This window comes from Pleurodeles waltl, chromosome 7, assembly GCF_031143425.1.
Source record: "Pleurodeles waltl isolate 20211129_DDA chromosome 7, aPleWal1.hap1.20221129, whole genome shotgun sequence".
NCBI lineage: Eukaryota > Metazoa > Chordata > Amphibia > Caudata > Salamandridae > Pleurodeles > Pleurodeles waltl.
The window spans coordinates 131,556,322-131,569,283 of NC_090446.1; the positions used below are offsets into that span (position 1 = coordinate 131,556,322).

The 12,962-nt window shown below is 47.7% G+C and overlaps 1 protein-coding gene across 2 annotated transcripts in view; it reads right to left on the reverse strand.

Moving 5' to 3' along the window:
- Window positions 1-1,603: 1,603 nt before the first annotated feature.
- Window positions 1,604-12,962, reverse strand: part of RBCK1 (RANBP2-type and C3HC4-type zinc finger containing 1) — a 139,107-nt gene continuing 127,748 nt past the window's right edge. For both annotated transcript variants that reach the window (XM_069243322.1, XM_069243323.1), the window contains exons 12-13: window positions 2,286-2,429; window positions 1,604-1,878 (exon numbers count right to left, since the gene is read on the reverse strand). In XM_069243322.1, the coding sequence (XP_069099423.1) occupies window positions 1,798-1,878; window positions 2,286-2,429 (225 nt within the window). In that variant the 3' untranslated portion in view covers window positions 1,604-1,797. The remainder of the gene's footprint in view (window positions 1,879-2,285; window positions 2,430-12,962) is intronic.

Here is a 12,962-nt window from a genome sequence, read left to right on the forward strand (position 1 = left end):
ATGCTTGTCTCCAGCACTTTCTCGGTCCTGAGAAGGCTGCGTACCGGTGTCTCGACCGGAGTCGGACTGTCTCAGCACTGTTTGGGCCTTTTTCGGTGCCGACGGTCGGTCACCGAATTTCTGGGTCGAGCCATGGCCTGGTGGCAGTGGCGTCCCCTGGGCCTTGTTAATCTTATGTGTTGTTTTCGACGTCTTACTCACGGTTTGTGGGTCATCGAATTCCTCGGAGTCCGATTCGTGGATCGAGAAGGTACCTTCCTCTTCTTGTTCCTCGAACTCTCGGTGGGCTGTCGGCGCGGACGCCATTTGAAGTCTTCTGGCTCGACGGTCTCTGAGTGTTTTTTGGGACCGGAACGCACGACAGGCCTCGCAGGTGTCTTCACTGTGCTCAGGTGACAGGCACAGGTTACAGACCAAGTGTTGGTCTGTATAGGGGTACTTGTTGTGGCATTTGGGACAGAAACGGAACGGGGTCCGTTCCATCGGCGTTCTTCAGCACGCGGTCAGGCCGACCAGGCCCCGACGGGGGATCGAAAAACTACCCCGAAGGGCACCGGAGCTCTTCGATCTTCCATGCGGTGTTGAATCTAACTACGCCGATCCCGAACGCAACAATACCGACGAAAATCTTCCGAATTTAGCTATCTTTCCGTTCCGAAACTCGGAGCGACAGGAACACGTCCGAACCCGATGGCGGAAAAAAAAGAATCGAGGATAGAGTCGACGCCCATGCGCAATGGACACAAAAGGAGGAGTCACTCGGTCCCGTGGCTCGAAAGACTTCTTCGAAGAAAAACAACTTGTAACACTCCGGCCCAACACCAGATGGCGAGCTATTGCAAAACATGCGTATCTACAGCGACAGATGCCATCGAACCAGTGCTTTCACCTTTATTTGAAAAGTTCTATGTGTAATATCTGTGTACAATGATCAGCACTCTGTTGGTCCTTGCAGGCGAGGGTTGTGTTATAAAAACAATCTCATTAAAAATACATACACATTTCTGGTTGGAGGAATGTCTCCTTTTCAGAGATCAGATTCTTAAACTGCCTTGCCTATGTTTAAGTTGCACAGTGCTGTTGCGTTCTGCACTTGGTTCTATCCACCCGTCTCTCTTTAAAAACAGAAGCATGGTGACCCCACCACTCCTGCACTAGCAGAATTAACAGAACATGCAGAAGTAGGGGAAAAACATCTGCATTCCAGGATTCTGGTGTGGGGCTGAAGACAGCCCTAGTTTCATATGGGTTGGACATACGCAAGCAAACAAGTACATATGCCATGCCCCCATTCTAGCAAATGTATCAATCAGTGCACTTCCTGCTCCTCAGTTAAAAAAGAAACATAAATGTGTTTCTTGCAACTGATGGAGAACTATACCAGAAACTTGCTGCTTCCGCAAAAGGGAGTTTAATGGACTTCCTGTCAATCCAGTGGAAGGACCGGCTTGAAAGAAACCCAGATGCCCCGTGGCAGAGATCGTTGGCCTGTTCGTGCCAATTCAGCAATAAAAGCACTTCCGTGTCCATCAGCTTTTATATGGGGGAACTATTCTGGTAGCTGTTCAGCGTGTGCAGCAAATACATGGTCTGTAGACAAGGGTACGTTTCGATTAATGTATTTATTTAAAAAAAAAAAAACACTTTCTGTAGATGGAATGAATGATTAGTATAGACATAACAACTGATTGTCCATCAACTGTGATAATTAAAGATGTTCCCCATTCTGCAAGGATGTACAACTTCAGTACCAGGCAGTGGATTTTGCAGGTTCTGCCCTGGCCTTGAACCAGTAACTCAGTGGCAGTTCTGACAGTTTGGATGGCAGGGAGCGCCAGTGAGTCTGCACTTGCAGCCCCCCGATGTATCTCCAGAGCCCTAGAAGACAAAGCAGAACACAACATGGCTGACATCAGTCTGCATACGGAAACATCCAGAGTGTGTCATCCGCCCCCTCAGAGTTTTATTCGCTTCCTAACAAGCGTCTTCATATATCACAACTGACCTTCCTTTCTACAGGTCTTCTCTTGGACTAGCACCTTTCCAGTCTAGTTTTCCAGGGTCTGGCCTGTTCTAGCCTGTCTTCCTTGGAGTGGCCTTGCTTACAAGCCTTACTTCACTGCAAAACCTCTCACAGCCCCCTTTTCTCCTACTTGCTCCGAACCCCCCACACCTGCTTTCATTGGCCCTTCTTTTTATGGTCAAAAGGACCTCTCATAGGGTTGGGAATGCTCGCATTAGGTCTGAAAAGCCGTCTTACCCAGCAGCTCTATACTTGCACTCACCTTCGGTCCCCAGCGATGCCCCTTCGTCACCCAGCAGATCTCAGTGTGACAGACCGTGCACTTCAACCAGTCACAGCCATCCTTCTTTTGGATAACGATCTGACACTGGGGGCAAAGCATAGCAATGCGTTCCCGCACCATCGCCTGTAAGGAATCAGCAAAACAGACAATGAGCCATACCCAATATAGCTTAAAACACACACACACACAGGTTTTTAGGGCTACTTCGTCCAAAGGCCTGGAACCAGAAACATGCAGATGCAGTCTTTGCGATCAATGTAAGAGCAAACAAGAGTAGCCAGAGTAGACCAGTTAAAAAAGTGCATTTCCACTCTCTCCCCTTCAGGCAATGTAGCAAAACAAATTGACTTGCTGCGCTGCGTGAAAAGTTAATAAATCTGTCTCCTAGTATCATATCTCACATATATGGCATCCTGGAGGCTAATTTAAGATCAAATCGAGCAAAAGGCATGGACATATCAACATGAGGACTACATTCATATAGGACCTGAGTTTTTATGGAAAGACACATTCAACAAGGGGAACCACAAGACACCTATTTGAACTTGGGTATTGCTGTACTGCAAGATCAAGATAGACCCAGAAGTGCACATCCAAACTTGCTGGCCAAGTCCACCCATTAGAACAAACAGGACAAAGGAATGCATATTCTAATAGAGATAAAAGGCTATTGTTTTGTTTGCTCTTGTCTCTTCCTCTTTCTTAATTTATTGGAAATCCTTACATTACAGGCAGGGCCACTCAGCTTCCCAAGAGATACTCTTTTTCAACATTGTGCAACAGGACTCTATGCAAGTACCATCAACTTGTACAGACCCCACTTGCTACCCTTTCTTAAACAAATGTCCAGTTCAGATTTTTTTTTTTTAATATCACATTTTATTGGGTTGAACACAGACGTATGCATTGACAGCAGAACATACTGTTGCATAAGTACATCCTCACTATAGGCCTCCTTTCTCCCCATGACCCAAAACAGCACAATTATAAATGCAAGTTTTCGTGCAATGCTTCCCCCTAGCTCCCTCCTCCCCCCACTTTCCTATGGTGCATACATGTCCCCAAAAGTCTAAATTTCCTTGTCTAGTGGAGGAGCCCAGGCCTCCTACATTTCCAAAGGAATCCCACTGGACCCGGTCCAGTCGTCCCCAGCTCATGAGTTTTAACCTATTGGCAAGACGCGCAATAGCTTCTTCTGATGCTGCACCATTTTTTAGCTGTGTCGCTTTTTGTTGTCTACTTTTGTGAAAGCATGATTTTTTTTAGTTTGTTTTTTCACACCTCTGCATAAATATTTTTCTCTCTCTTCCAATGCATGTCGATGAAGACCAGCCATAAGCTATGCAGACAGTTCTAAGGTTCTTATCTATGGCTGATCCTTGCAAGGTTCTTTGTTTGGGGGACTTTAATCTTGTGAGTTCCAGTCCTCAGTCAGTGTCACAGCTAAGCCCAGTACTACAGCAGGCCATTGATCAAACAGGCTAGATCCTGTCACATGTAGGTAGAAGGATTCAGAAACAGGCACATTACCTGCTTCAGCACTATTAGTGCAAGGGTGGCTATCCTATGGTGGGGCCCTCAACCAAGCGTCTATTCAGGTGGTAAATTCGCCAAGTGTAGACATCTGTGATTACTCCTTGGTGGGAAGCACCCAGTAGCTAGGCTCAGGTTACCAGATGACCTATTCAAACCACAGCAAGTCTTAAGAGGACCAGGGTGAAGCACTCCTGTCTTAAGCAGGTCCTGTGAGCAAACCCTTCAGTAGTCCCTCCTATGTCCCTTTCACTGGAGGTTCTTTCACTTCTGCCAATAACCCAGTACTCAGGTACCAATGCTAGGCTGGATCCTGTGGAGCTGCACACGTTGGCCTGAAAAAACAACAATCATACGAGAGTCAAGGGAAAAGAGCTACCACAATATCATTAATACAGATAAACCTGGCCAAAGTGATGTGCTATTTTAACCTTCTGAACAGGGACAACATTGAAAGATATGTGCCACCTTACACTGCTGCAAAATTCCTTTCCTAGACCACAACAGTTAAAGAAGCCACTTTCCAACATCTACAGATCAGTAAAGACTTGGCAGGTACCTGAGCCACACCAATGCATGGCTTAGGATGCTCTCTGTTCATGGGGACATTAGGGAGAATGACACAGATTTGGCAATCAATGGCACAACTGTATTTGTACCTTGTTCCAATAAAATCCTACAAAAAGGTAAAACGGGGTGGATACACTACATTCCGGGGAACTGCCAATTTGAAGTCAGGGAGAGGACACTCTCTCACAGAAACAAGCACCTGCGATATCGAGGTTTCTGAGGCTGCTAGACTTCATCCTCTCGTGGATCCATGTGGCTCCTCTTGCTCTTCTAAAAGTGAAAGGCTTGTAACTCAATTTGGGCCTTCACTGAGGCCAAAATCAGAAGCTGCATTATAAGACAATTCTCATCTTAAACAAAGCTTTGAACTCCCTTACATAAGGCCTTAAAGGAAGTAAATATCAAAGCAGTGGTGTAGCAAAGGCGTCCTTGGGCCCTAATGCAAGCAGGGAAAACAGAACCCATTCGACATGCAGCTTGATATTAAACATTAGTCATATGTATCCAAATCTGAGGTGCGGTGGGCTTCTTTCACCGCAGGTCGCCGGTACCGCTGCATCTGCTGCTCCTCTCATTCTACCCATCATTCCTCTCTCTTCTCTGTCCCTCTCTACTTCCCTTTTTCCTCTCTCATTTTTTTCATAGCTTCTTCCACCCCTTCTTTCTCTCAGACTCTCACTAGTCTTTATCTCTTTCCTCCCTTTCTTAGCTCTTTTTTCTTTTTTTTTTTGCTCCATTTAGCCCTCACCTCTTTCTCATACTGTTTACTGTCTTGTCTCCTCTAGCTACATTGTACACTATCACAACGTCCCTTTAATATCACTGTCCTCGCTGACATCTTCCCTTCCTCTCTTCCGCTTTCACATTTATAGCTTGTCATCACTCGTCTTTCTTGATGTTGTCTCCAACCTTAGTTCTTCTACTTCAATTTCTCCTCTGTATCCATTTTGCTAGTTATTATTTTCTTTCGCTCTCATTTCCATTTCCTTGAAACGTATGGGTTGGGTTCTCTCCTCTTTCTCGCTCCTCTCCATTGTCTGTTCTTTCTAGCTTGCTTTCAGAACATTCTAATATGCCTCAAGGTTACAAGACAACATTAAGGAGGATATTTGTGTGATGCCAGTGATGTGTTTCAAAGCATGATGAACCTAAAACACTGGTCAAAAGCAGCATCTCGCTTAAAGATGGCTTTACAGGGAGGCTTGCCCAGTCTTTCTAGGTAGCAGCAAATTTTGCAGTCTAAGGCACAAGGTGCCAGTAACTATTGAGAACTAACATAGGTTTACACCGGAGTCAAAAGATCTGTTTAACATGAGTTTAATCCAGATGTAACTGGGCACATGGAGTCCTCTTGCCTGCTCTCCAGTAACTGTCGCCTCAACCTCCAGCATCCCCTCGAACTCTGGTGGTAAGTGTTGCAACACAACACATAACAAATATTTTGGTAAATTGTATTTTTAAAGCAGACTGTAGTACTAGCATAAGCCATGAATGAGTCTAAAAGACTTTAGACGTCATAAGCAGCACTGGCCGCCACATCTGGAGAAAGTAAATGTTCTATGTCAGGGATGGGTAGGGGATGGATGTTTCTGGGACAAGCACTTCAAGGGTTGAGAATGCATTTTAAGATTATCTGGACAGATGCTAGGAGGTCTGCTCCAGATCCTCCTGGATTAAGGGTACAGTACTTTGAGCAGACAAACCTGGGATGCTGTCGGTCCGTGTCATTAAGTGAGCAATCACTACATGCCTCCTTCAGCAATGCTCACATATTTACCCTAAAGGAATGTCTATTTTATAACCGGTGCAAATGGTGTATGATCAAGCATATTATATTACTGAATAAAGCGTAGATTGTATAATTACTAACGTTTAAAAGGAGGATTTATGTGACCTTACCAGAGATACAAAGCTGACAAAATCTAAAAAGGACTTTAAGAAGTTCTGTATAAAGTTAAACATCGTGGTAGGCAAGGATGTGTGCTTTAGACTAATGCCCGCAGATTGGCAGTCCCTTTTCCACCCTACCACATACTTATAAGAGAGACAACGTCCTCATTTGTTTTATTTTATTTGGTTTAAAAAAAAAAAAAAAAAACGAGAATGTGACACAGAGAACTGGACAATTTATTAATTTGCATACCTCTGCATCAGGAGGTGGCAATTAAACTCCTGGCTTTCCTTTTTAATGACATTGCTTGATCCTTGGAAAACCTCCCTGTGCCTCATAAAGCTATTCCTGTTGCAGGTGCACAAATGTGTCCGGGACTGTTTTAACTACACAAGAATATACACAACCTGGCTGGAAAGAGGTTTGGAGTTTGCACACCTGGGTCTTCAAAGTAATGTTTAAGCTTTGGGAATGTCACGTGTTGCTAACGATTTCAAGTGGTTCATCTCTGGAGTGATCGCATTTATGTTTTCATCTCGCTTTGTTTTCAAATAAAATTGTACAGCATTTTTATTGCAGCATGTTGAGTGTTTAATACAGAATTATTCTCCTAGAAGAAAAGCAAACTTATTTTTCAGAAGGGTTTAAAGCAACTCCTTTGATTTTCCATTAGTGTAGTAATATTTAAGTTTGCAATAAAGTATAAAGGTAAAACTATCTTGACGACACTTTTAGAAGTACAAGTTACTTACCTTCGGTAATGAAATATCTGGTAGCGACATATTCTAGTTGCAGATTCCTTACCCTAGAATTACCCCCAAGCGTCAAACTGGTCCAGAGATTTTTCTCCGAGCAATACCCTTGCGAGTCATAGGTGGCGTCGGTCGACTCCGCGGGGTGTCAGTCACCATGATGACATCGGGAGTAGTATATAGATGCCGCATTCGTGTAGTAATGTCAGTTTCTTTTAACGACCTTCCACGCCAAAGCGCAGAGCCGCTAAGAACACTGAGATTGGTGCGCCAGAGCTAAGGAGGATGGGTGGGCGGTAAGGAATCTGCAACTAGAATATGTCTCTACCACATATTTCATTACCGAAGGTAAGTATTTTGTACATCTGATAGAGACTTCTAGTTGCAGAAGTTAAATGAGCACACAAGCTCTCAGGGGTTGCTTCTTGGCCAAAGCGTAGCACATTTTGATGCAAAGAAGCACCCATCGAGAAATGGTATGGTTTTGCACCGCCTTCACTTTTTTCGCACCCACATACCCGACAAAGAGTTGATTGTCCACCAGGAAATCTTTGGTACGATTAAGATAGAACACCAATTCTCTTTTTGGGTCCAGACGGTGGAGTCTCTCCTCCTCATGAGAAGGATGTGGGGTGCGTAAAAAGTAGGCAGGGTGATGGACTGGCTTACATGAAAAGGTGTAACCACCTTTGGAAGGAAGGAAGCCTTAGTGCGCAACACCACTTTGTCAGGGTGCACAGAAAAGTATGGAGGTTTAGACGAAAAGGCTTGAAGCTCACTCACCCTCCGAGCAGAGCAGAGGTGATAGCAACAAGAAAGACAGTTTTGAAGGTGAGGAGTCGCACTGGACAATTGTGCATCGGCTCAAACAAAGTACACATTAAATAAGTAAGAAGAAGACTGAGATCCCACTGAAGCATGATAAATGGGTTGGGAGGAAGTACATGGGTGAGGCCTTTTAGGAATCTACTCACAATAGGAGATTTAAAAAGTGGGGGATGATTAGGTAACCTAAGGAAGGCCGAAATGGCAGATAAATAACCTTTAAGGGTGCCCAAAGCAGAGCCCTGCTGGGCCTAAGAACGAATTAACAAAAGAAACTCGGATGGAGGGGCAGAGTGGGGATCAACAGATTTGTTGGTGCACCATACCACAAATTTATTCCATCAACAGGCGTATACAGGTATACAGTTTTGGTTGAGGGTCGCCTGGCTGCCAAGATAACATCGCAGACTTAGGGTGGAAGATCAAAAGTCGTCAACTGTCGCTGCTCAATCTCCACACATGAAGACAGAGGTTGGACAGGTTCGGGTGAAGAACCGTCCCCTTTTGCTGCAACAGAAGATCCGCCCGAAGAGGCAGTCTGAGTGGAGGATCGATGGACATGCTCAATAGCTGTGGATAACAGAATCTCCGTGCCCAGTCCAGAGCCACCAAGATGACTCGGGCCTGGTTGTTCATGATCTTGAGAAATCTGGGCAGAAATGGTATAGGCGGAAAGGAGGCCGCAGTTCCACTCAAGACGCAAAATAGCTGACATTGCGCATTCTCTGCAGAGGCGAACAGATCTAACCAAGGCTCTTCCCACTGCTGAAAGAGACCTTGCGCCACCTCCGGATGGAGACTCCATTCGTGATCGGTTGTGCATCGACGGCTGAGTTTGTCCACTCTGGCGTTGAGAGAACCTGCCAGATGTAACCACCAGGGTAACGCCCTAATGTTCCAGCCATGTCCAGAGGCGTAGTGCCTTCTGACAAAGGGTCCAGGACCCTACTCCGCCCTGTTTGTTGCAGTACCACATGGCGGTAGTATTGCCTGTGAAGACCTGCACTACTTTCGCTTTAAGAGAGGGAAGAAATGCTTTTAACGCACTCCTGATTGAGCTCCAGAAGATTGATATGGAGCCCAGACTCTGTCGGAAACCAGAGGCCTCTGATCTCTGCCTCTCCCAGGTGGTCAACCCAACCCAGAAGTGACGCATCTGTCACTATAGCTAGATCTGATTGGTGAAAGGTAGAGGGATCTGCCGTGGACCCAATGGGGATTCGAAAGCCACCACTGCAAGTCTTTCGCAGTCCCCTCCGAGATCTGGACCATGTCGGAGAGATTCCCCTGATGTTGCGCCCACTGGAACTTCAAGTCCCACTGCAGAGCCCGCATATGCCATCTGGCATGTGTTACTAGCAGGATGCAGGAGGCCATGAGGCCCAACAGCCTCAGTTAGTCTCACCGAAACCCAAGACCGAGCCTGAAAGATCGGAATCATACCCTGATTGTCTTGGACTCGCTTTTCGGGAGGATAAGCCCGAAACTGCACTGTGTCCAGGACAGCTCCGATGAAGGGGAGGGTCTGAGAGGGAGTCAGGTGTGATTTCGGCACGTTTATAGTGAACCTCAGTGTGTGCAGGAGGTTTGCCGTAGTCTGAAGGTGGGAGACGACTTTATGGGGCGAGTCCACCTTCCACAGCCAGTCGTTGAGGAAGGAGAAGACTGACACCCCTAACCTGCGCACGCAGATGATGAGCTGCAACCACCGCCATCACTTTTGTGAACACCTGAGGGGCGCTGGTAAGACCGAAGGGGAGCACGGTAAACGGAAAGTGCTTGTGACCTACCACGAATCGTAGGTAACGTCTGTGGGCAGGCAGGATGGGGATATGGAAATATGCGTCCGGCAAATACAACGCTACCATCCAGTCTCCTGGGTCCAAGGCAGACAGAACCTGAGCCAGGGTGGGTATTTTGAATTTCTCCTTCTTGAGGAAGTAGTTCAGGTCCCGAAGGTCTAGGATAGGACATAAGCCCTTGTCCTTTTTTCAGCTCCAGAAAGTAGCAGGTATAACAACCACAACGTACTTTGGGCACAGGGACCTTTTCTATAGCTCCCTTGGCCAAGAGAGCTGCGACTTCCTGGTGGAGAAGTGCCAAATGATCCTCTGGAAGGTGACTGAAGGATGGAGGCATGGCTGATGGAGCAGATTTGAAAGGGAGGGAGTAGCCCTTTTGAACGATCTGCAAAACCCACCTGCCCGTAGTGATGGATTCCCAGTGGGGCAGGTGATGGTGAATCCTGCTGCCAACTGGATGACAGTGAGGGGGGTTTGGAGTCTACAGCGGGGGCAGAGGTGGACTGGGCAGACCTCTGGTTCCCAGTCCCAAGCGGGATTCCACGTCTTCGGCCACACAGAGGCAGGACAGCATGGATGGCATGGTGGCTGGGTGGAGGATGCGATAGGGAGCCCCTTCAGTGGCCACGAAAGGGGCAAAATGCGGACTGTAGAGGGCGAGGGGCAGAGGTAAGACCAAGGCACCGAGCCGCAGCCCGGGAATCCTTGAATCTCTCCAAGGCTGAGTCTGCTTTGTCTCCAAAGAGACAGGAGCCATCAAAGGGCATGTCTATGAGTGACTGTTGGACATCCCCAAGAAAAAACAGAAGTACGCAACCAGGCGTGGCGTCTCAAGGCCACTGTCGTAGCAACCGATCTGCCCAGAGAGTCGGTCGTGTCCAGCCCACAACAGATTGTGAACTTTGCCGCATCTCTCCCATTGTTCACAGCTTGGGAGACAATAGCACGGGTCTCCTCAGGTATCTGTGGCAGGACTTGCGCAACCGTATCCCACAAAGAGTGAGTATAGCGGCCCAAAAGACATGCGGTGTTCACAGACCGCAGTGCGAGACTGGAGGAAGAAAACAACTTCTTACCAAATTGTTCCAGCCTTTTTGATTCCCTGTCCGGGGGTGCGGAAGGGAATGCGCCTGAAGAAGAGGAAGCCTGGATGACAAGACTCTCAGGCGTGGGGTGTTGGGACAGGAATTTAGGGTCGTTCGGAGCGGGCCGATGGCGGTGTGCGATAGTCCTATTCACTGGGGCCCCAGTGTTGGGTTTGGACCAAGTACCCAAAAGGACATAGGTGAGGGCTTCATTGAATGGCAAAAGGGGTTCTGAAGTGGAAGCCCCAGGCTGAAGCACCTCTGTCAGGAGATTAGACCTGACCTCTACAGTAGGAAGCTCAAGGACCTTTAGCTGCCCTACTGACCACCATACCACAAGTTGCTCCCTCTGCCCATAGCCATGGTAGGAGGAGATAGCATGCCAGCGACAGGAGAAGTATCCAGACCACTGGCGTCTCCAAATTACTGAGCCCAGTCCAAAGATGGGTCATCCTTGTATTCATAAGGGTCCAGGGAACCCTCCAATCCCTCCCCCAATTCGTACCCATAGGAAAAAGGGTCTGAATCCGACCTGGGGCGAAGAGGCCCCATTGAAGACAAAGGCCCGTCGGCCGATGCTGCTCCGACTCAGAGTCGTCGTGGATAAGGATCGGGTCAACGTCGATAGTGGGCGCTACTCATGTCGGGAGCGTCGACAATCGACCCAGTGCCGGAGAAGGTCTCAAGGGTGCGACCGGTGCTGGAGGGGACCTCAGTGGCTGGAGCCAAAGCCGCTGGCGCGGAACTCGAAGGCCCCTCAACCGAACCCCTTGGGCCCGAAGGCGCCATATGGGGTCAGTCCACCCAAAGATGATGGTCTCATAGAACTCTTTAAGCTGGGTGGGGGTCACTCTGGCTCCGGGAAACTTGGGGAAGCGTGGAATGGACCCAGACGCAGGCTCCGAGGACAGAGGCCTTGAGTGTCGACCCTCTTCCCGCGTCGTGTCAGCCGAGCGACGGGGCGAAGTCGGAGAGTGATGGGACCTCTTCAACTTCTTCTTCTTACCTGCACCCGAAGATTTAGAAGAAGACGAGTGGTGATGGCTCTGTGAACAGTCTTGAGACCTTCCTCTTGATCGAGACTGGGACTTACACGGAGTCGAGTGCCGGGCCGCCATTAGCTTTAGGGACCGCTCCCTCAAAGCCTTCGTGTGCATGACCCAGCACTCGGAGCACGACTTCAGGACATGGTCACGCTTGAGACACCACAGACAAACCCGATGAGGATCCGTCACCGACATCGTGCGGTGACAGTCCTGGCACGGCTTGCAACCGGCCTTCGGGGACATCCTCTCTGCACCAAAAATTCCAACAAAAACTCGAAAAAACGGTTGAAGTCAGTCAAAAAAAAGATCAGGGTAGCTATTCTCCGGATCAGCACGTGGCGTCGAAAGAAAAGAACTGATGTTACTGCGCGAAGGCAGCGTCTATATACTACTCCCGACGTCATCACGGCGACTACGACGCCTGCGGAGTCGACCGATGCCACCTACCGTTGCGCAAGGGTATTGCTCGAAGAAAAATCTCCAGATCCAGTCTGACGCCTGGTGGAAATTCTAAGGTAAGGAAAGGAATCTGCAACTAGAAGTCTCTATCAGTTAACTCCACTCACTCTTAATGCCAAATTTAAAAAATACCCTAATTGGAAGAGCCTGAGGGATTCTGCATTGAGTGGGTCTGCACAGTGTCTGCCCTAGTCCGATACAGCCTCCAAACCTAGTGTGGGGACGCAGAGATGAGCTAGATAGAAAGAGTGCACCGCGCTGAATGGTTTGGTGGCGGTTCCATTGTCATAGGACCACCATGGGCCAAAATGTTTGGTAAAAGAAATGCTCCGCAAAGCATTAGGGGGCGAGCTTCCCGACTGCAGTGAATATTGTAGTATCAGTTCTCCCACTGTGCCTGGAAAGCTGAGTTGAGGATTTCTTTCTGTTTAAAATGCACCAGTTTGTATATTTCTCTACTGCTAAACTTGTACGTAAGTAAAGTGCTACTCCGATAGAGTTGGCGCTAGATGAAACATCAAAATAAAAGATATATTTAAATAAAAAAAGAACCCCCATCCAGCTTGCAGTCTTTGGGCGCAGACACCAAAAAGAAAACAGAAGCATGCCCAAAAACAAGGAAAAGGAAGAAACAGCATATGGACACGGTGCCCGAAGCAGAGAGGCAAACGGAAAAAAAAAAGAAGTATGTCA